The sequence below is a fragment of the Anguilla anguilla genome, chromosome 2 (genome assembly GCF_013347855.1).
Source record: "Anguilla anguilla isolate fAngAng1 chromosome 2, fAngAng1.pri, whole genome shotgun sequence".
NCBI classification, from domain to species: Eukaryota; Metazoa; Chordata; class Actinopteri; order Anguilliformes; family Anguillidae; genus Anguilla; species Anguilla anguilla.
This window is the reverse complement of record NC_049202.1, coordinates 39,698,831-39,722,523: the sequence shown is the minus strand read 5'-3', so window position 1 is coordinate 39,722,523 and position 23,693 is coordinate 39,698,831. Positions and strand designations below refer to the sequence as shown.

General features: G+C 41.1%; 2 protein-coding genes across 3 annotated transcripts in view; both read left to right on the top strand.

The window, feature by feature from the left end:
* The first annotated feature begins 3,624 nt into the window (after positions 1–3,624).
* Positions 3,625–14,139, top strand: pgap3 (post-GPI attachment to proteins phospholipase 3). 2 transcript variants are annotated; one of them, XM_035406228.1, is made up of 8 exons: positions 3,631–4,077; positions 5,403–5,500; positions 6,337–6,489; positions 6,756–6,818; positions 10,168–10,229; positions 10,515–10,651; positions 10,822–11,026; positions 11,341–14,139. In XM_035406228.1, the coding sequence occupies exons 1-8, from the start codon at positions 3,870–3,872 to the stop codon at positions 11,402–11,404; spliced, it is 990 nt and encodes a 329-aa protein (XP_035262119.1). In that variant the 5' UTR covers positions 3,631–3,869; the 3' UTR covers positions 11,405–14,139. The 2 variants fall into 2 exon arrangements, with proteins under 2 accessions (XP_035262120.1, XP_035262119.1); XM_035406229.1 differs by lacking the exons at positions 10,168–10,229; positions 10,515–10,651; positions 10,822–11,026; positions 11,341–14,139 and adding an exon at positions 7,963–9,930 and having other exon boundaries at positions 3,625–4,077.
* Positions 14,140–16,867: 2,728 nt separating this feature from the next.
* Positions 16,868–23,693, top strand: part of erbb2 (erb-b2 receptor tyrosine kinase 2) — a 29,492-nt gene continuing 22,666 nt past the window's right edge. The window contains exon 1 of the mRNA XM_035404159.1: positions 16,868–17,196. Within this exon, the coding sequence (XP_035260050.1) occupies positions 17,124–17,196 (73 nt within the window). The 5' untranslated portion in view covers positions 16,868–17,123. The remainder of the gene's footprint in view (positions 17,197–23,693) is intronic.

The window sequence follows — 23,693 nt, the reverse complement described above, 5'->3', positions numbered from 1 at the left end:
AACATTGCTCTTGATTGGATCCATCCATCCATGAGACATGACATGAATGCAGACTGGGCTTGATTTGTTCAAACCTGGACTATGGAATTAGCCAACTATGAATGGTCTGCAGTGGTCATACAAATAATTCCATAGGATGAATCTAATTCAGTCAGGATTTACAATATCAGGTTACCACAGAATTAGACCAGGCAAGGAAAGCATTGGTATTTTGATCCAGCATTCAAATGCTTGTGTTACTGGCCTCAGGCCTAGGGCAAGCTGGGCCAGGTACAAACCAAGCTCCTTTAACACTGGAGGAAGATAAAGAAGCGGAAACAGTTAATGTGTGTAGTCAGGTCTGGCATATATTTTATTCTGCTTTTCATTGTCTCTTTTCTTTGGTTAAATTATCAAAATAAACTGATTATTATACCATCTTGAGTTAGGTTGATTATATTAGGAAGATTGTAATCCAAGAACACTGAAGCATCTTTCCTTAGAGACAACATGCGACAATATGCACTTCATTAAAACAGCAGATTCTGGTGTGCCTGCCCCAGGGCCCTGTGGATAGAAGGCGCAATCTTGAGTTCTGGCTTTCCAAGCAGATGGGCGTTTGCAGAGGTTAAAAAAAGCTGTGAGACTATCCCTGGCTTAAGCATGCTGCTGGCATACTGATTATGCAGTTTGTCAGAGGACCTTCCAGTTGGTGTATTCCTTCATCCTCTATTGTTGCCCCAATGGTTGGAATGCCAGCTGGCCCCTATTCAGCCCCGGTGCATGGATTTCTTGCAGTGTGGCACCTGCCATTGCTGTAGTGTGAGAAAGTGAATTCACTCCTTAAAATAAAGAAATCATGGCTCATGTCAGAATGTATGTAATGCAGTGGTTTTCAACCCTGGTCCTGGGGGCACACTGTGTATGCTGGTTTTCGTTCCAACCACAATTGCAATCTCAGAATTTTAACAAGCTGTTAATTTTTCTTAATTAGGTGTTTTTCATGTTAAAAGGAATTATTTACCCTCTCAAGCCACATTATTTCAGAAATTGCTATGCATGGCATGAAGAATAACATCAAGTGATTGTAATGTATACAAATGATGTCTTGCTGAAGTAAAATGAAACTTCATAACAAATGTAACCTATGGAAAGATTCACTGTAGTGCAAGAGGTTAAGCAAACGGAACTGGTGTAAACACCGCAAGTGGCATAATTACAGTACTGACACACTCTTGCGTTATCATCCTTCATTTCTGATTTCGGATCAGATAATATTGCAGCAGTGGCTATCCCAGTAGCTAACTAGCTTCCAGTGACCTAGAAGAACTCGTACGCCCTGCCCTCAAATCAATGATGCCCTGGACAGCTTTGGGGGCTCCACATGGTTCAGCTAGTTCAACCACTGCAGTGGCAACTGGCAGGTCCCACTCACAGGATTAGCCCACCCAAAGACAGCATTTACAATTGGAAAGGGTCTACTCTAAGGGAATTAATTGTCATCCGTTCTGACTTATTAAAACCAGGCAATGTTCGATTGGCTGATAGAGAAGACCCAGCAAGGCAGCAGTCTGCATTGTGCAGATAGATGACATGTTGGTCCATGCCTCAAGCTTCAAAGTAGTACTAGCCAACCTCCATACAGTGCTGCAGTGCAGCAGCAAGGCCAACCTCTGGCACAACCCTACTAAATGCCAGCTGTTCTGAACGGATCCCAGCTGCATGGACTATGTCGAGGGGAAGGACGGTGTCACCGTCAATCCGGCTAAGGTGAAAACAATGAAGAACTGGCCCACCCTATCATCACTGAAGGTCTGCAGCTTCCTGGGCCCCTTGTCCTACTACCGGCACTTCATTGCAGGACAGAGTGTCAGCAGGCCTTTGACCACATCTGCATCGCCCTGGTCACTCCCCCATTTTTGCCCTGTTCAACCCTCCCAAGCCCTTCATCTTGGAAACTGACATAAGTGATGTGGGCGTTGACAGTTTCCTGTCCCAGCCAGCACAGCACAGTGCTACACAAGGCAGAGCAGAACAATTGTGTTACCTGGCTTCAGAGTGTACCAGGCAGAAGTTCCACATACACGCTGACCTTGTGGCTCTCCAGAGGCTTTTCAAGGTCAGATAGCCCACTTCAACTTCACACTCAAACACTGCCAAGGGAAGAAACACAGCAATGCCAATGGCCTCTCCCACCACCTCTGTGCCAGCAGCTCATGTCATCATTGTGACTGCTCAGAGGAGAAGGAGAGAGAGAAGCAATGGGAGCATGAGCTAGTGCCCCAATCTGCCATTGCGACTACATCACTTCACCAATGCTGAGTGGCCATCTGGACTGAGCCCACCAGCTAGCTCATGACCATCTAGCTAACTCAGGAATCCCGCAGAACATGAATTAGAACTCTTGCTGCACCAGACGGGTGTACTAGCCTGGGAAGGAGGTGTGGGCATACAACCCCCGCTGGAGGAAGAGCCAGTCGCCTAAGCTTGGGCCACTGCTGGCAGGCCCCTGCCCTATCCTTTGGCATATCTCTGATGTGGTGTATAAGGCCAAACTCCATCTCCAGTGATGGGTCATGGACCTAGAGCTTGTAATTGTCACCCAAACCCAATAAAACCCAACCTGAACCCAAGAGTTTGGGTACGGTTGGGTCCTAATTTATATCTGGTTAGGTTCAGGTCAGGCTCTTTGTAGCAGGCCCTTTAAAATTTTCAGTGCAAAGCACCGCACAACCTGGATCTGGATGGGAGTTTTAGTCAAGGAAGTCTAAGCTGGTAAGGTAAGATCGCCTCAGGGCAAAAAGGAGTAAGAAGTGAGGCAGGAAAACCAGAATTATGCAAACTAGCCAGAGTATAACGACATGAGTTAGCCTGTGAGTTAGCTTGGTGGATCACCACCTAGCCACCAATATGCCACATTATGGCTCTCTTTCTATAAAATGTCAGTTTTAAATATCCCCCTTTTCATTTGGATTTCATGAGCAACAGCTGTCTTTTGCTGCCATCTACTGCCTCCTGCTTGGTGTTTTATTTGAAATACTAACTGATTTATTTGTAGTCTCTAATCCAGATGCTTGTTTACTTAATTTCCTTTCATGACATGACACTGTACTTACTGCATGTTGTCCAGTACTATTTGTACTGTTACAAGAAAAAAATATAGCTGCAAAAGTCAAAAACAACTTAACAAACGCCAACAATACACAAAGTACATGCTTTTCTGCACCTCCTCACTCTGTAAAATATGGTGTAGAAACTGTCACAATGGCTCCATGACACTATTAACCTAATAACTGCAGATATGGACAATTTCCAGAACCTCTCAGCTTTACAATGGGAGAAATACATCAACTGTTTAAATAACTCCATTGTTTAGCTATTATGTTTTCCATTATTAATTGTTGTTTTTGCTTTATATTCGATTCTAATAAGAAAAATAGAGTTGAAATCTTATTTGACACCAACTTTGCTCTCTTATCTTGTTTGTTTACATCATCCTTAATCAGGTTTCCCTGCTGCTTCAATATTCATATAAGATTCATACATTAACACTGCTCAGTCTCAACGTAGCTAGCCAGTCAAATTATAACATGTGCATCTTGTTATTTCATCCACCATCTTTGACTGGGTACCAACTCCAATTTCCGGGTCGTTTGTGCTTCCCACAGTTCATTGGTGCTTCCTAGTAACGATCAGGTGTTTGGCTAAAGGGGAGGAGCGAGTACGATTTACCACTGTACCGGGCTACCCAGAGAGGTGCTCGGTACGATTAAAATAAAAGAAATGTCCTGGTGAAAGAGTTTTCTTGTTGGGTCTCGATGGCCTGAGGTGCCGATTCGGCCTTGTTGTGCCTTCGCTTCAGTACCGCCTACGACGGGTCTACAGTGATCATGGCCTCGTTCTTGCCATCTCGTCCGGCTGCATACTTCGTCTTGTCAAGCATCATTTTGTTGCTGTTCCCGGCCGCTGTCATTGCGTCTCAGGGCGACAAGGAGCCGGTTTACAGAGACTGTGTGAAGCAGTGTGTCCGAACAAACTGCACCGGGGCTCGACTGAGAGGGTTTCAGTCCATTCAGCCACGTTATATGGCACTAACAGGTGAGATATCAGGCCGCTGTTATTTGGAGGTATCTAACATTAGCCAGCTAGCTGTTCTTGCTGTCTGCGCTACCTTTAATTACAGGAATCTGAATGATGGCCACATAGCTTGCTGGGCTAACAACCCGAGTCTTGTTTTTAAATTTTGCGGAGTGTTTGTTAAAACCAGTTTGTCAGTTTACAACCTAATGCATATAATTCGCTGGATGCATGCATAATAAAAATGGCTGGCAAGCTAACTAGATGGCAGTATGGTCGAATGCAAAAACGACATTGCCCAGAAGGCGTTGTTGCACGTCTCTGTAACTTATTCATGAGCTTGCCAACAGACCAGATAGGAAGCGTCGAGGATGAACTTTTTTCTTGCGAACAAAGTTAGCTGTCGAACTCGATACAACGTCAATGATATAGCAAATTGGCTGTCAGCAGATTTATGTTGACAACTTTTTGTGCTGCACAGTGTTTTACTTTCGGGGCAATCAGATTCCGTGGTTTCCGAAAAGAATGTTAATACACTCCCTCCACATAGTACGTACGTTTTTAGCTTGCTTACCTTAACCTTACAATGATTGTGCACTTTATGACGATTATCACAGCTTTGGGTGTCAATACGACCTGCTCCTTATACTGACATGTATCAACATTTTAGACTAGTTAACCTCATCAAAACATGAATTTGTACAGTTTACTCATCCAAACATTGATGTGTCCAGTTTATATAATGGTTGCAGTGTTGCGGTGTATTGGGTGCTGGTGGATATTCCTTTTGAACAAAAAGTCATGGAATACAGTGCAATGATGCAGGCCTAGCTGCTTGCAAGTTGGATGTGTCGCTTTGGACAGTGGGCTGTTTATTTGGATGAGCTGATCAAATGTGAAAAGCTGGCCTGAACCTCTCACTTCAAATTATTAGTGCATCCAGTCCCGATTTGTCAGTACTACCAGGGCTTCCTGATAAGTCATGTCCCCATTGCTTGCGACTCGTTGTCTTCTGAATACAAGTTTGGTACTGTATATATGGTACTGTTTGACAGGTGTAGTGTGTTAGTTGTTTCAGGTGTCATTGTGTGTCCGCATAGGATATTCATTGTCTGAGTAAGATCAAAAATTAACATCTCAGAGCTCTGATGCATAAGCGCCTCAGCGTCTCAATGCGTACACTACCGGTGTTAATAGATGTTGGTGCCTTTGTATGTTTGTCTGTGCCAATGTAGGCTATACATGCTTATCAATATCTTCTGCATCACAAATGTTTTCCCTGGTTTTATATTGGTGTGTCAATGCATATGTGTATGAGTGGGTGATTATAGCTGTTCCCTGGACAGGCTGGACGTGTCGCGATGACTGCCGCTACCAGTGCATGTGGACCACAGTGGGGTTGTACCAGGCCGAAGGGTACAGAGTGCCTCAATTTCATGGCAAGGTGTGAAAGTTTCTCTGAATTTCTTAAAAGTGGAAATGCATGCTTCCCCTTTCCCTTTCTCATGACTGTCTTCCCATTTTAGCATCTGGCCTTATTATTGATTGGGGAAAAACTTGCCTGTGTGTGCTGTTACTTCTGATAGGTTCACTAAAGACATTTCACTTTTTTGACAGTATTATTGTATTTTCAGTGATGGACATTAAAAGGTCTTAACATCCTACTCTTAAAATAAAATGGGAACTTCTCCATATGTTGAAGGTTGGAGGATCATCCCTTAAATACATTGTATTCAATCTTTTAATGGCCTGCTACTTGCTGCTTAGAATGTGCATATCTCTCTCTATCTAGTTGTATGCATTCAAGTGGTAACCTCGCAAAAATGAGCCAAAACTGAAATCATGAGCTTACTAGAAAAAGACCCTAGACTCTGTTTGTCCATTTTGTAAATACTTTGAATTATAATAACAATGGCTTTTCACAGCCCCTAAGTCACATTTGAAAGCCCATTGCTAGAGATAAGACAGGTTTTATTCCCCCCAAAAAAGGAATAATTAAAGGTTTTTCGGTACTGTGGCATTAGCTTCAATCTGCTCAACACTGGTCAAGAACACAGGTATTGTATTTATATTGAAATTTAATTATTTCAAAGTGATATTCATCCAACTTTTGGAAAAACTGCACAGAGTGAGGGAAAAAAAACAAAAAGTTGACAGTTTTCTGCAAGTTCATGCACTTCATGAATAAGCAGCATTGACTGAATAAATAAATGAGATTTTTTCTGACTGTATTAACGCTTTCTCTTCTTCTTCCTCCTCCTCCTCCTCCTTCTCTCTCAGTGGCCGTTTGTGCGCTTCCTGTGTTTTGAGGAGCCGGCGTCTGCCCTGGCCTCACTGCTGAACGGCCTGGCCTGCCTGCTAATGTTACTGCGTTACCGCAGCACTGTGCCACGCCAGAGCCCCATGTACCACACCATCAACGCCTTCTCCTTGGTGCGTGCGTGCGTGTGACCGTGTGTGCTTGTGTGCTTGTGTATGTACGGTGCCTGCACATGTGTGCGTGCATATGTCTGTGTATGCTTGTGAGGGTCGAAAATAACAGGAGGATGTACATGGGAGGACTCCTTACTCTTTTTCAAGGATGTGGAAAAAGAGTAAGGAGTAGGCTACATCAAGAGTAAATTGGGTATGGGAGCATTGCTTGAGTGAGAATGTGATTATTATTTCCCAGCATTTCCTATTTTTTGTCTGCCTCACAGGTCTCTTTGAATGCCTGGTTCTGGTCTACAGTGTTCCACACCCGGGACACTTATCTCACAGAGGTAATTCAGACGGGCTTTATAAACATGATTAGGCAATTGCTGCAAAATGTGTAATACGACACTTTCATTTAACTGACAAAAGAGTTTAAGGAAACAAATAGAGGCTTTGACAGTAACTCTTGTCCACGGAAGTCAAAACTAGGTGTCTGACAAGTAAAACTGCCAAGCCACTTCCCTGATCTTGTTTCACAATTTTTATTCCTTGAAATCTCTGTTTAGCAGCACTAAGCAAGCCAGGAAGCCAAGTTGTGTGTGGTAAGGAAAAAATAAAAAAGTTACGAAGCAGGTGTTACTTTGGTTAATGAGACCACACTTTACACCAATAAAAATGGAAAATGTCTCTCTATAGCCTAACTGCACGTGGGGCCCATCTAAAATAAATTAATTGGGAGCTAGTGTCCAATGAAGTGGCATACCCTGGTGGAAATTCCAGCATGGTCCCAGTCTGGTTTTAAGCTGGTTTTGGAGATGGTCAACCTGGCAACAAGATGATACAGAGACAGCAACCATGCTGGCAGAACCATTTCCAGCTGGTGGGCCAGCTTGGTGCAGACAACAGACAGTCATTAAATTCCAGGTGGTATCTAACTAGAGCAAAAGCTGGTTCCAGCTAGATTCAATCTTGGGTGGTTAGCTGGAAATTCCAGCTGTGTAAAGAAAAGGAAAAAACTGTACCTTTTCCTGTATACAGCCATGAAAAAGTATTTGCCCCTTTCCTGATTTCCCCTTTCTTATTGTTGCATATTTGATGTGCTGAATGGTTTCAGAATTTTAGACAAAATGTAATATTAGACAAAGGGAACCTGAGTAAGCATAAAACATTATTAAAGTTATTATTTCATTTATTTAATGAAAAAAGTTATCAAGCACCCATATCACCCATGTAAAAAAGTTTTTTCCCACTTAAGCTTAATAACTGGTTCCAAAACCTGCAATAACTGCAACCAAAAACTTTCTATAATTTTATCTCCATTTTTCACATCACTGGGGAGTAATTTTAGCCCACTCTTCTTTACAGAACTACTTTAATTCATACAAATTCTTGAGGATGAACTGCTTGTTTCAGGTCCTGCCACAGCATATTGGGTTCAAGTCTTGAACTTTGACTCGGCCACTCTGAAACTTTCATTTTGTTTCTTTTCAGCCACTCAGATGTGGAATTGCTTTTGTGTTTTGGATCATTGTCTTGCTGCATAACCCAGTCACGTCTCAGCTACAGCTCAAGGACAGATGACTGGACATTCTCCTTTTCAATTTTCTGGCATGGAGCAGAATTCATGGTTCCTTCAATACTGGAAAATCATCCAGGTCCTGAGGCAACAAAGCATCCCCACACTGTCACACTGCCACCCCCATGTTTGACTGTTGGTATGATGTTCTTACTGTGAAATGTGGTATTTGCCTTATGGTAGACATATTGGGACCTGTGTCATCCAGAAAGTTCCGCTTTTGTCTCATTTGTCCATGGAACATAAACTCAAAATGCTTGGGGATCATCCATGTGCGTTTTTGCAAATGTGAGACATTGAGCATTGATCTTTCTTTTGGTTAGCAGTGGTTTCTGCCTTGCTACTCTCCCATGAACCCCATTTTTACCCTGGGTCTTTCTTATTGTGGAGTCATGGAGACAGTCCTTAGCTGAAGTTAGAGAGGCCTGCAGTTCTTTGGAAGATCCTCTGGGGTCTTTTCTGACTTTGTGGATGAGTTGATGCTGCAGCCTTGGATAAACTTTGGCAGGCCGGCCACTCCTGCGAAGATTAAACACTGTTTCAAGTGTTCTCCATTTGTAGATAATGGCTCTCTCTGTCGTTTGGTGGAGTCTCTGAGCCTTAGAAATGGCTTTGTAAACCTTTCCAGACTGATGTATTTCAATAACTTTTTTATCATCTCTTCTGGAATTTCCTTTGTGGCATAGCGTGCTTGTAGAAACTTGATGGCAACTTCACTCTGATGGCAGGGTTCAGTATGAGTGTGGTTGCAGTCAAGCCTGGCTGTGTTCAATCAGCTGAATGTAATTATCAATTAAATTTGGTTAATTGGTTGATTAACTAAGGGGGAAATTACTTTTTCACATGGGTGATATGGATCTTTGATAACTTTTTTCATTAAAGAAATGAAATGATAAATTTGAAACTGTTTTATGTTTACTCAGTTTCCCTTTGTCTGATATTACAGAAACTAAAACTATTCTGTTTGATAAATATGTAATAATAGAGGAAATCAGGAAGGAGGCAAATTCTTGTTCATGGCACTATACTATAAAACGTGATTTGTCATGTTTATGGACACATTGCCTGATTAATTTATTAATTTAAAGTGCTAGAAGGAGTTTAAGTTGAACTGGGTAATTGGAAGCTGCCTCCAAGTTCATAGAGTGCTGCTCCCTTTCAATGTTCCTTTGAGTATTCTTTTATTACTATGGCAAGAACCATCCAATGCCTGCTTAGGACTTTGTTACGTCTCATTCACATGCTTTTATTTTTCAAAATTGTAGGTCTCCTTGTAATTGACACATTTGCTGAGCTTTTTATGACAGAAGTTTGTTTATTATGTTTTCATTTTTGAGAATGCAAGATGGGTAGAGGTTTTGCTAGCAGTTGTCCCACTATTTATTAACCTATTAGCTCCATCTTACAGTATGTTGCAGCTTTCAAAACCCAACTAGAAAGAACATAATGCTCTTTTGAGATCTTGCTTTTATTAGTTTGATTATGGTTATTTAACTTTAAAAGATACTTATATTAAAAATTCTAGATTAAAAGGCTAGGCTAAAAAAAGCAAGATTAATACTATGCACTATTTCAATAAATGATTCAAAGTTGATGTAGGTTAAGCTATTTTGACTTTGAGTTACAAACATTGCAGGCTTACGAATGGCCCCCATTCCAGAAGGGTTTCTTATCTCCAAGATTTTCTTGTATTTACATAAATATTTATTATTTGTAGTAGATTAAATATCACAATTGAATGCTTCATTCAATTACTCTTCATTCAATTACTCTTCATGTATGCTTTTTCAATTAATTGTTCATTTTTAAAATATTTGATGATGCCAGGAAATGCATATGTTAGCTAAATGTTATTAGAAAAGTATTACCAACTTGCCCAACCAGGCATGAATGAAAAAAACCTGAAATATCTATTCCCTTTTTGAAAAAAAATCCTTTTCACTTTTATCCATGTCCTTTGTGTAATTTCCTTCGGTTCCTCCTGGCAAAGAATGATCAAGTATTTAAGGTCAAAATGGTTGTGCAGCCATGAGCTGGTGGAGTGTGGCGATGCTGCTAATAATTAACACTGCATGGCCATGTTATGTTTGAGTCAGTTGTGCGTCTCTGTTCCTGTGCAGAAAATGGACTACTTCTGCGCCTCTGCAGTCATTCTCTACTCCATCTACTTGTGCTGTGTTAGGTAAGCAGTGATCATACCTGTCTATTAATAATGTTTGAATGCTTTGTTGTAACCAGTGCCAGTTTTTTTTTATAATTGATGTTCTAGCTGGTGGATCCTTTTTTAGTTTTAGATTTAAAGTTTGGGCATATTACGCTCCTTGTTATGTGCCCTCTGGAAGACCTGTTTGCTGTGTGATGGATATCGCTTGTTTAGTGCTAATGAAGCCCTGATATATAACTGTCATGCTTTTAGCTCTTTTCTTCTCCTTTCCTTTTAATTTGTTCCTCCTGTTCGCTCCCTTAGGACATTAGGGCTACGCAGGCCGGGGGTGTCCAGCGTAGTGGGAGTGCTGCTCATCCTAGTCTTCACCTCCCATGTTTCCTATCTCACCTTTGTCAGTTTTGACTATGGCTACAACATGGCTGCCAACGCCACCATTGGTAAGAATGTGGGAGATAATGTGGAAGTAATGGGGGAAGGTAGACTTTGGCTCTTTTTGATTACGGTACTGCCTTATGTCCATATGTGTTTGCGCTCATGTGCACGCCTGTTTGTAGCTGTGGTTCTCAGTGGTTTTCTTCTTGATTTTCCCTCTCCTGCACTCTCCCAGGAATGGTGAACCTGCTGTGGTGGCTGTGCTGGTGCTGGCAAAACCGGCGCACGCTCCCATACTGGTGGAAGTGCGGGGCGGTGGTGCTGCTGCTGCATGGCCTGGCCCTGCTGGAGCTGCTGGACTTCCCCCCACTCTTATGGGTGCTGGACGCTCACGCTGTCTGGCACCTCAGCACCGTGCCCGTCCACTTCCTCTTCTATAGGTGAGGGGCCCAGCACTGACAGTGTGTGTGTGTATGTGTGTGTGTGTGCAAGATGGCGGCTGGAGCCTAGCTGCAGGTGCAAGCACGCGTGCCTTTGCTCTAAAGATGAAAGATGTTCATTATCCCTACTGGTATGCTTTCTGTTACTCATGTGAAAGACATCAGACAGCAACTGAAATATATTTGGGCCCTTATGATGTATTTTATAAATGTGGACCTAAATAAAGAAATAAAATGTGTGTGTGTGTGTGTGTGCGCGTAATATCTACTCTGTCTCAATGACCCTTTTTTACCTCTCTTCCTCTTCACCTCAGTTTCTTAATAGATGACAGCCTGCACCTACTCAACACAGAGAAGACTGGGGTCAAGCTGGAGTAGGAAGAGCCCAGCCACACAACCCCCCCTCTTCCTGTGCACTCCTCAAATCAGGGCAGCTGGCACCAGAAGGGGACAGAGCTCAGTCTTCATCGCAACCTGCACTTTTCTCTGCTGTGTATTGCATTCCATGGGTGTACAATTCATTTTATTTCTTGTTTTGAGATTTGTATGTATTTTGGCTTTATTGAAACATTGCATTCACTAAGCTTTGCCTTGTAGAGACGGGTCCAACAGAGCCCCGGTTAGCCACACAGTGTTTTTCAAATGGTTGTTATTTGATTTCTCTCTGCACAGTTTTCCAGATGCACAGAGACTGTCTGATCCCAGTGGACTGCATCGCTTTCTGGTCTCGCTCTCATCTGCATTCAGCCAAAAGAGGCAGACCGGATGTATAACTGTCTCGGTTGGAAAGGATTTTACAATGCTCTAAACTGATTGGGTGCTACAATTATGGCATTGATGATCCACTATGCAGAAATGTCAACATGAGGGTGACTTTTGTGGATAGCAGATGACCAGTATTTACTGTATGCAGTGGAGGGTTTAGCATTCAAAAACATGCTCAGTTGCTCTCCCATGTATAATTGTTCAAATTGCTTGCCCATATTTTATAATAAGGATACCTGGATTTGTTTCTTAGGTAAGCTAGAGAGGAAGGGAAAGGAGTGGATTGAGGTGAAGTATCAAAAAATAGCTATTTTGGATAGGAGTACTTTTTAAGCGTGGATTTCCAAGTGAAATAGACTGGGGTGCTGGAATTTGGCCTTATTTGGTCCTTGAGCTGCACTTCTGAATGCAGACAGTAGAGGGCAGCCATCAATCTTGTGTTCTGAAATCACCCACTGTCATATTGCCAATATAGGGTGAGCAACCTACTTTTGCTTGAATTCTATTGCTGCCTTTTTTTTCTTTCTTTTTTTTTTTTTGAATGGTTTTGGTTTCATTATTCTAATGTTTGTTGTGATTATTGTTTTAATGCTTATGACCATTTGTGCTTTATTCACTGATTTGCTCTGTTTGTTTTTTAGTTCTTCGGAGTGGTGGGTGAGGGGTTAACAAATCTATTCATTTAATTCACATTCACCTGGACGGCCTTTCTGTTCCTACGAAAAAGGAGAGACATACATTTACAGGTGTTGGGGCACAAATTTGAAAGGACCCGAGAGAAGACATTTAGAAGGAAACTGAAAAGTCAAGGGAGGAATGGAGTTGAGACAGAAAGGGAAACAAAAAGGCTGCTGTAATGAGAACTGGTCTGGTTTGGAGGTCAGGGATACCAACTGTGTGAGCAAGTTATGTGGAGTGGGTGAGGGAGGCCAATAGACCTTTTTTTGCACTTTGCAGCATATATGTTTACTTTGTGTGCGTTCATTGTGTGCCACATACCTGTAGTATGATGCTGTCTGTCACTGACCAGTTTTACCTCATATTTTAAGTCCTGCCCTGTCAAACACGTTTGTGCCTGATGGTCTTGGTAGGAGGTGTGTCTGTGTGTGTGTGTGTGTGTGTGTGAGAGAGCGAGAGAGAGAGCGAGAGAGAGAGAGGAAACCAGGCAGTTTTGTCATTTGTCATTTGCACAAATGATTTAGACATTTGTGTAGGATATTCCTGCATTGTCTTCACCTTTCTTTTGGCAGAAGTGCCATTTTCTTTGGTTTTTCTACATTTTTAAGTTTGACATCAGTGAAGTTAGGAATAGAAACACGTTCTTGTTTTGAGAGTTGCCACCAGATGAGCACATAGGAGAAAATTACTGGTGTGTTAGTGTGCTAGTTCACTGAGGTTGTCTAATAGTTGACTCATGTGCACTTATGTCTTGCTGTGTGCGGCTGTCCTTGGATGCATGTCATCTGTGTTGGGGGGGGGGGTGTTCAGATGACATTCTGATCTGTGAATACAGCAGAGCATGTTGATATGCGGGGAATAATCTGTACAGCATAATGGCAAAAACTGAAGCCAACTGCAAGATGTATCCCAAGATTCTGTGGACTTTAGTGTGTATGAAAGCATGCGACAGAAGTGAGTGAGTGTTGGTGAGTGAGTGCCCCAGCTATGAAAGAGTGACCATGGGTAAATATAGCTTCACTGAGAGCCTGAGAGAGAAGAGATATGTGGGGGGGAGGGGTGACAAGGGATTGAGGAATGGTGACAGTGTATTATATCTGCCTCAGACAAGTCTCAGAGAGTTTTTTATTCTCTGGCAGTCTGCTTCTGGCTTATAGTATGTTTACCCTTCTGCATGATATTCCATCAGTTAGCTTGCCATCCTCTATGATTAAGAAAAATAGCCCGGCAGAACCTCTTTTGGTGTTGGGTGTTAACAGTAGATGGGATCCTGTCATAATTCCCTTGTTTGATCTTGGGAGAGTCTAATAATCAAACCACAGTAGTGTAACTAGGAAGTGTCACAGTCACTCGGTCCTAAAGTATTTGGAAATGTACAAAAAATGTTTGTTGCTTTTTTGATTGGTGCCCTGTCCCCAGAGTGGTGTGTGATGTCACTCGGATGTACAGGAATTCCCCTGGTGCAGCAGTGCTGAGAATCCCTCAGAGACTCCTCTCCCCCTCACGGCCGGCCAGCATGACCAGACACCTCTGGCTCAGTGGTGCCCCCTGCCTGCGGCCCTGTACACTGTAACTCTCCTTGCCAAATGCATTCTTCTCCTGTATGACACCATGTGGTTGTTTCAAAGCTTTAAGAATTGAACAAATAAAGTGTCCTCTGTTATTTAAAAGTGGCTCGTAAAATTTATTTCCTTGCATGGCTATTGGGTCAACACAAAGAAATGGCAAAAATGCATGTTCTGATTCATTGGATTGACTTGAGCTGGAAATAGACTGTAGAGACCAGGGCAGTCACTGTTACAGCCCAGCTACCTGGCATCTCTCGCCTGCCCGTGAGCTTCTGAAGATCTCAACATCCAACGCAATTTCAAAGACTATGAACACCGTCGAAGACTCAAGACTGAAGGCCGCATTTCACACAAGTCAGCCCAGAATTTAGAGGCTAAAGGCTCTTTCCCTGAATGGCAGTTTAGATACACTGTGTAGCAACACTGTCCAAGTAAGCCATCCTTTCTAAATAGGTACTGTGAGACTTACCTTAATGGGACAAAAATGTGAATCTATGAGAATATAAATAAATTTATGTAATTATATCAACAAAATCAGAAAAGCATGCAGTTATCTTAAAACATATGAATGCGGTCCTCAAGAATACTCTCCAAGCACTGCAGAGATATGTCCTGCTAGATTAAAAATAAATGCCATTAAAAGACTTAGAAATATAGGCAGCATGAAACAGAACCTTTGATTAATCAATAAGATTTGTTTGCATCACACTTCACAATTAACTCAATGAAACATTTGGATAGTCTGTGAATAAGAGTTGTGATCCAATATGCCATTAACACCCAAGAGTTGACTGACTAACCAACCGGTTGCTGATCATATGTAGTTGGAACTGCACAGAGAGAACTTAGAAATCAGACTTAGAAAAAAAACTCAATATATTATCTCAATTCCAAAAAAAAAAACAAAAAAACAAAAACAATATGCCATTTGTCACTGCTAGATCACATTTAAAACAATGAAAGTGTCATTAAATTTTTGAGAAGAAAACAAAATCCACTATATTGAAGGTATGGGAGGCATAAATCATGTTCATATGTGAAAAATTTAGATAAAACAATGTTTTCATGCAATGGATTATTGATATTTATTGTTTTGAATCGACATTCGATTATTTTACATATTTAGATATTTATATTCAAAGAAATCACAAGGGTAAAATGACATTAAACAAATAGAGATGATGAACAACAAATAGAAACACAAAACAAGAACCAAACTTACACTGGTTTAATCAGTGATTATGAAATACATCTCTCAAGGGCCATTCTTATTTTAATAAAAGTTTCAGGTCAATTTGACCCAAACCAAACACAACCGAACACTGGTTTATGGTAATATCATTTGGTGATGCACTTATTTAATGAAAAATTTACCCTACATAAATGTTGGTCCTTATAGTAGCTTTATTTGTACAGTATGTACTTTGCTGAGCTGAAATGTGACGCAGGTGCCCTATATCATAGGCACATGCCTATTTCCTGCTTTCTGTTGATGCTATGCTCTCCATCTAGTTCTCAGGTTGCAGTCATAGTTATAGATTAGCTGTTCAAACAATGAGCTTCAGGGTTCTAACAGCTGCACAAGCTTGTCATTCTGTGAAAACAGAAATTGAAAAAGTCTACTCAGCAAAAGACCAAGATTTCCTATCAAAGCATTCACAGTGCTTTTCCAGAGGATGATGTTATCACTTTCTGCACTGGCTTCAGTTGCTCTCTATAACTTGTTGCAATATTTCAGATGTAGCCACTATTCTTTTTTTGGTTCTATGAATGCCCAGGCACATGACCACACTAGGGCATTGGTATTACACAATATCCAACGAACTGCAATCTACCCCATCCCATTGCTACTATGGCCAATGATGCATCGTCTCACAGGGCTCCTTGCCACAGCACTGGCATCGTCAAAATGAGGACTTTGAGGTACATGGCGGTTTGGAGTACAAATGAGGACTTTGGGGTACACGGCTGTGGGTAAAACACTGTATCATCAATTCATTATTTCACTGTTGAATATCCTTTGTGGTATAAAGAAAGAAAATACTGCATTGAATGGAATTTCATATAATAGATACATTTCAAGGGTGGAAAGGCAGCATGTTGTTGTAATGTGTAATGTCAGGGATGTTGGCCCCAGACCTCCTATCTGGAATTTTTTTTAGTCTAACAAACAAACAATAAAAAAACAAAAATATTATGTAAATATCAATTCATTCAATTGCACGTGTTGAAAACTGTAGCCTAGTTGTTTCTGTGAGTTCATTCTCATGGGCCAAAGGAGGCTGGCGGTTTCGCCAAAAACCTAAAACAGATTGCGCAAACACATGCAGAAGACGTTGTTTTGATTCCGGGAGCACATTCAGTAGGCTTTCACCCTGGCCTGAGAGTCATAAACCGTGGGTTGTACTATGACCCGGGTATGCACAAGGGGTGGGCTGCTGGCACATTGGAGTCGGGGTTCCTTATGAATAGAGATGATTATTCTTCCTCTTCGCTCTCATCAGTTGGGACTGTGGAGCTGAGAACAGTGTAAAACACAACTAGACTATTAATATGTAGGCCTATGTGCACGTATCAACGACATAGGCGTCTTAATAATGTCAGGGGGAATTAAAAAAAAAAGAATTTTGTATTTTGTGTAGGCCTAGGCCAAAGTATAAAACAACTAAATTATCTTACAAGTTAAACTACTACTTTCCAAACTACCCAGTGTTTGCCGTTCAGATTAACGTTTCACGCGAAAATACCGTACGCAAAACTAGTGAAAAATAATGACTCAGGAATACGTGGTGTCCCTTCCAGACTTAATGACTTTTTGACTAGACTGAGGAGGGCTGAGAGTCAATCTGCCTCCAACTGCCACTCCCCACCCAGGCCTGTGACGGGAGCGCGCTTTGCGTTATGCTACGCTCTACTGCCAAACCACAGGCAAAGCTGAGGTTGTGAATCTCCGCGAGGAAGTTGTTCGGATTTATATACAAGTATACAAAAGTAAAGAATAACTGCTGGAATATAGTTTTAAAACGCTTCGTATTGGGAATCAAGTTACATCGGTCACTATGGAGTAGTGGTTTGCGGCACAAACGATGGAGACGGCGAGAAGTTTGCTCTTTCTCGGGGCCGTGCTGGTTGGAGTTGAGAGCGTATTGGGCAGAGAAGGTGGGTCACATTGAAACTTTTCTATCCCTCTATCCAAAGCTAACCAGGAATCTGATATAATGGGACGTTGTACCAGGAATCAACGAAGTCAAGCTCAGACAGGTCGTAAGATTTGTAGGGTTTAGACTTAACCAATGGCACTACGTAGTGCTACGACAATAACTTACATTCCATTACACTTCTATACAGCTCGTCGCGCTGTTTTCGGGGTTGTAAGTTTTTTTAGTAACTAAATTATTTTTAAAGAAAAAGTGATCGTATGTTTTTACAATTATTAAAATTCTAGTGGTTTTTTTTGGAGCCATCCTGTATGTTTCAGCAGTTGTGAAAGATATGAATGTGGAATTTGAACTAATTTACCAACCTAACCAAAAGAAAATGAAAACCTGATTTGCAACTTTCATTGACAACAGCATGAAAGCTATAACTGGAGCTACTGCAAGACTAGTTCTGACCGTAAACAAAATCATCCAGCTGAACAGCTGTCTTCATTCCAACAATATACAACAGAAGAAATACTGTGCAAGCTTTTGCCGTGCTCTGTAGGTTTTTGTCGAAAAGAAGTGAAGACATTGTCAATAACCACATTTTAATGATGACCCTGAAATAAAAGCTATGGTTTGAAATAACTCGCACGCACGCACGAAATCACAAAAACGTGTATGCTAAATCAGTTATAAAAGCATACATCTATTAACAAGTTCAGTCCATTTACAGATGATAGATAGGCCTACATATCGGTGTGTTTTCTTAAAGCTATGTTATTGGAGGCTATTACTTTCACCTTTACATTAAAGTGGGTCAATGCGGATGTCGCTATGATAGATTTGGTTTGGCAGATGAAGACTACTATAGGCCTATATTTTGGTTAGTGCAGTATTTGGAAATGTGGTTTTCTTTATTAACTTAAAGATTGTTTTTATTATTTACGAAAATAAATATTAAATCCCTGGTTTCATTTTTGTTTTTGGAAACTGGAACGTAACCAAAACTTTCTGTTGCATTTTATAGCCTGTGTGTAACTAATGGTACAAGTTAAAATAACCTGTAGACGATTAAAAGAAATGTGAACAGTTTTCGCAATTCCTCAGCTACTCTGCTTGTGTGTTTAAGGGGGCGTCTTGCATTTTAGTTACCAATGCACAAATATTGTATCAATCGGTAGAGGGTAGACTGTGTTTCCAGATTTTCTCTTTCCTGTCCTTCCGTTTAATTTTTACGTACTCCATTTGCAAATTTTACTAATCTGTAGGCTCTATCCTGGAGATGTTTACTGTTTTAATTTAGTCAAAGGAGTCTGATAATTATATAGCATCACTTAGGCCTATTTGTTATCTGATAAGTAGGCCAAATAATTGCCTAGAACAGAGGCTTGGAAAAATATTACAAGAGACAGAGAAAAGCAGAGGACTTGGAGATTAACCACAGGGGATTGATAATACTTTATTTCGTTTAGGCCAATTTCTTTAATAATCATCTTCAGTCAGCAGTTGATCAGTTTACATATTCTCTGTTAACAGAATATTTGCATTCCAAATCCAATGGACATTAAATATCTTAATCAAGCTAGAGATTAATTCAGCCATAAAGTGAATGCATCCCCTATATCTTATCCAAATTGGGTAAAGCTTCTGTCATTAGGTGAAGGTTTTTAAAACCTCAAACTGAAAATGCATGATCATTGAGAATTCTTAGCTGTTTAATAAGATTGAACAAATTAGTTATATATGATTCATATATGACAGAACCATTTGTCATTCAACACTGAAAACACATAGCTTCTCATAAGCTCTTATATGAGTTTCCATTTTCCTATAATCAACTCCTCTTTACAAACAATTGTTTATCCTGCTGCTTTCGCCCCAAATGTGTCTATCAGATTTCCTTTCTGATGAAGTGTACAGGGACGTGACTTTAAAAAAAAACTCACTGAAAGGTATTTGGCCCATTGTCCAAGGTAACATGCCTTCCTCAGCAGGGGACCATTTTATTTAGGTGTAGCATTATGTTGTAGTCAGATTATGTTGTAGTCGATGGTACAGTGTTGCTGTGCTACACAATCACCACAGCTTGGTACTGTTATTGAAATTTCACTGGCCCTATTAAGGTAGAAATCCATTCAGTGCTCATGTACTAATCCTCACACCCTCCCGGAAGTTGCTTGAGCTGTACTATTCTCGTGTGGACACAATCTCATAATTACATCTATTATAAATGATATCAAATGTGAACTTTGTCTGGGAACTGCCCATGAGCTGGATAATGTGTGGCAGAACCTGAATTGCTATGGGGATGGACAGCTGAAGTCATACTGGGGAAGTTGATGCCTTAAAGCTGGGAGTATACTAACAAATTTTGGCTAGTTCATATGAACTAAATGATGCCTAAAATGACGCGTTTGTGGAGAAAACAAAGCTCCGCAATTACTTTGGCCACTGCAGTACGTGCGTCCCTGCTGGCTGAACTAGTCATGATTGTGCACTGATGAAAATGCGGAGATTTCTAGCAATTGGTCTAAAATATCACGAGTTGCATTGGTTGTGTAACGCGTCCTTGTCTGACTGAATTGGAGAACATATCATCTTCTCTTTGTTTTTTTTCTTTTGTGCTGCCCTAAATAAACGAAAGCGACTTTAAAATAGTCAGTGTCCGTCTGTTGAAGTTTATTTTCCTTCACTACCGCCATTATTGTTTTCTGTGTTTGGTGCGGCAAACGTTGTCACTTCTGTGTTTCTATGGTTATCATAACGGCAGAATGTGAATTTGCACCCCATGCCACCCCTCCAACTGGCTTGGAGGGTCACCGAACAAACAGTTCAGAGTCCAAATAAGTACATGCTTGCATACTGTGTCCGGTTTGGCTGTGGTTTGATTTCAGCCAAGTTCGCCTTCTGATCAAATATACTCCCAGCTCCCAGTAAATCCCAAACCATATGCATTTGTATACGGAAACTGACATAATAACACATTCACAAAGTAAAACATGGTGCAGTTTTTCGGACATGACATTGATTTCCCTACCTTTTATTTAACTTGTACAATTAAAAATTCAGAGATAGGTACAGTTGCAATTCATGTCACCATGAAGGTACATGAAGGGGGAGCAGGGTTATTTTTAATGCTTGTGTTTCCTCTCTTTAGGTATAGATATTAAATAGACAAGAGAAAAAAGCTTTTTTGCTTGTGTGTGTGTGTGTGTGCGTGCACTACTGGTAAGAGAAGATGTAGGAAGAAATCACAATCCTGGTTATGCATGCTTTGGAGAAGATTTATTTTGTGATTTGTTTTTATTGTTTTAATTGATTTTCCATTCCAGAACCCATGCACTAACACCACTCAAACAAGTTGTTATCTAAAGCACTGTTGAAGTCAAATAAGCTGAAGTCCAAAGGTCTCTCTCTCTCTCTCTCTCTCTCTCTCTCTCACTTTCTTTTTATTTTTTTCTCTCTCTCTTTTGCACGCACAAATTCTGCCAGCAGACACAAAGACAGAACTTTGCAAGGAATTGGCAGGGCAAACATTCCAAAGTTCAACAGTTAACATTTGATGTGTATCTGTACCAAGGCTCTTATCAGCTTGTAGCGCACACCATGGGAACAGTCTTACCGGCAGATGGGAAGGTTGAAATGGGGGTGCAATACACTGAGTATAGTACTGTGTGTATGGATTGCCTGTCCATGCGTGGTGAATATCTCTATGAACACTGCACGAGTGAGTGAATGTCTGGTGCAGATCCTGTTTGTCCTGTCCGTTGAGCAATACTTGTTTGTTCTGAAGTGAGAGGAGGAAAGGAACCTTGTTTGGAGGACAGGGCAACTTAGTTGTAGATGTGAACGTGTGCATGTCTTTGTATGTGTGTGTGTGCACGTATGTGTGTATGTGTGTGTACACGTGTGTGTCTGCATGTGTGTGTTTGGAGTGTGGTGTGCACACGTGTGTGTGTGTGTGTGTGCGTGTGTGTGTGCATGTGTACCTGTGTGTGTGTGTGTGTGTGTGCGTGTGCACGTGTGCTTGAAGTGTGTTGTGTGTATGTATGTGAGTGGATGTGTGCATGTGCATGCCTTGTTCTGGAGGTAGGGGGTGAAGAGCTGTGTGATTGTGGGGGTGGTTACAGGAGGTATTTCAGTTCAAGGCTAGGGTGGATAGTTTTTGTTTGAGTTGTGTGGGTGTTGTGGGCTGAGGTAACCTAAGTACTAGAGCTTACGCAGTTTTACAACGACAGAGGCATAAGCATCGGCAGCCAAGAAATCCAGCCGTGTCAGTCAGAGCTAAAACCCAAGCAGCTTCCTGCTTGGCAGCCGGCCATGGGCAGGTGCGGCAGAGAAACCTGCAAACGTGTGCTCTGCAGAGAGGGACATGACGTTCCATACCCAACCCCCTTAGCCAGCTCCTGCTGACTGAAGACATGACATGCTTTCTAACCCTATGTCAGCCTATGCCTCTGTTCAAGGCTGTAGGTTAGATCCCTGGGGGCTACATACTCCATGTCACTCTGGATTAATGTATCTGCTAAGAAGCACATATGTGTATATATATATATATATATATATATATATATACATATATTAGGGGTGTGCAGAGACGTCATTATCTGTATCTGTATCTGTTCAACCAACAAAATTATCTGTATCTGTATCTGTATTCAGATAGAAGACCGGAAGTGGGCATGGTTTATACCGAAAGTCACGTTAAATCAGGCAAATGTTGTATTTTCTAACCTAATATTCATTGGCAATGCAATGGCATATAATTAATTATGACATATCCAAATCCTCATACTGTACTTTTTATCTCTCTCTCTTTTTATTTTTAACTAAACTAAGTTTTATGAACTGTCTGAACCCCAGCACCCCCCCCCCCCCTTTACCTGGGGTACATTGAACAATCAGTAACAAAAAAAAATGTTTTGTAAATCGAAAGATTCTGTTTTGCATTGTAAATAGAAACTATTTACAGTAAAGATATATGGAAACAGGGAATAATCTTAAATTTCAATGATGCTGCGTTCGCATTTCTTGATGTGTTAACGTTACTGCAGTTCGCTAGGGAAACGTGAATTACTACTTTACAACACTAATTACATAACAGTAATAGCCTACATTTTTTTTGCCTGTTTTATTTTTATTTATTCTCCCCTACTGGACTAAGTTTGGATAGACTGCAAACCATCTGATGTGCTCATATTTTCCCTTGGTGACAACTGTTACCATTAATTGATTTCGTGTTCATTATAGCCAAGACCTATGACTGACTACATACAGCATGTTACATCTTAAATTGATTAATATTGACTGAAATACAAGGTAAAACGTCGGTTTTTTCAATATTTTTTCATTATTTTTAATGGAGGAAATTAACACATACAGCTAAAAACTGCAGATTCTAAGCTTGATTTTGATGTATAAGTTGCGGGGGTTTGAAAGAAATCCAGCTGTCACACAAGGCTTGTGTCTCGCTAGCTCTCGCACCTCCTCCTCGATGCGAGAGTTTCCCTGAGTGATAGACGGGAACGGTCAGCTCTCAGCCCGCTGCCTGCTGTGCGCTGCCTCGGTGGGGGCAACTACAGAATATAGCGATTACTTTTCAATAATGTGTAGTAAATGAAACGACTAGTTAGTGAAATCAAAGTCATGTCATGTTGATAACCAAAGAATTCTCACCATAACGAAGAAAAATCCAGAAACAGCTGTCCAACAGTTCAGAGATACACTTCAGGAGGCAGGTGTGGATGTGCAGTAACTACTATCCACGGAACACCTCACAAACAGAAATACAGAGGCTACACTGCAAGAAGCAAACCACTTGTAAGCTGCAAAAACAGGATAGCCCGGTTACAGTTAAGTAAGCTAAGATGTAACAACATTCTTCCAAATGATATTCCCTCGTTTGTTGTTTTGATGATGGTGGTGGAGAGCGCTGTCTAATACTTCTGTACAAAATCTTGCATACGTGTTCAAGTGGGTTGAGATCTGGTGAATGCGAAGGCCATAGCATATGATTCACATAATTTTCATACTCATCAAACCATTCAGTGACCCCTTGTGCCCTGTAGATAGGGCACAAGGGGTCACTTTGTCCTCCTGGAGGAGACCACTGCCATCAGGATAGAAATGTTTCATCATAGAATAAAGGTAATCACACACAGACCCTTCACTGTAGGGGTCAAGCATTCAGGCCTGTACCTTTCTCTTGATGTATGCACTTGCCCACTTGTCAAGAATAGTGAAGAGTATATCACTTTTTTCCACATCTCTGTGGACCAATGCCTATGGTTTTTGCATCACTGAACTCTCAAATGTGCATTTGTCTTTGCAATGAGGGGTTTATGCACTGCAACCCTACTATAATATACCTCTCTATGTAGTTGTCGACTGACTGTTCTTGCTGACACAGTCTGATCACATCCTGCGTTGATTTGGTCTTCTGTTTTTCCTTACATATCACACTAATGCACGAGTATCACGGTTATTGAATGTCCGCTTTTGACCACAATTTCC

Bases quoted from the DNA above. Each gene is read 5' to 3' on its own strand.
- pgap3 (XM_035406228.1), top strand. From the start codon at position 3,870: ATGGCCTCGTTCTTGCCATCTCGTCCGGCTGCATACTTCGTCTTGTCA. The intron at 4,078-5,402 runs GTGAGATATCAG...TTCCCTGGACAG, and splicing joins ACGTTATATGGCACTAACAG to GCTGGACGTGTCGCGATGAC. The intron at 6,490-6,755 runs GTGCGTGCGTGC...TCTGCCTCACAG, and splicing joins CCATCAACGCCTTCTCCTTG to GTCTCTTTGAATGCCTGGTT.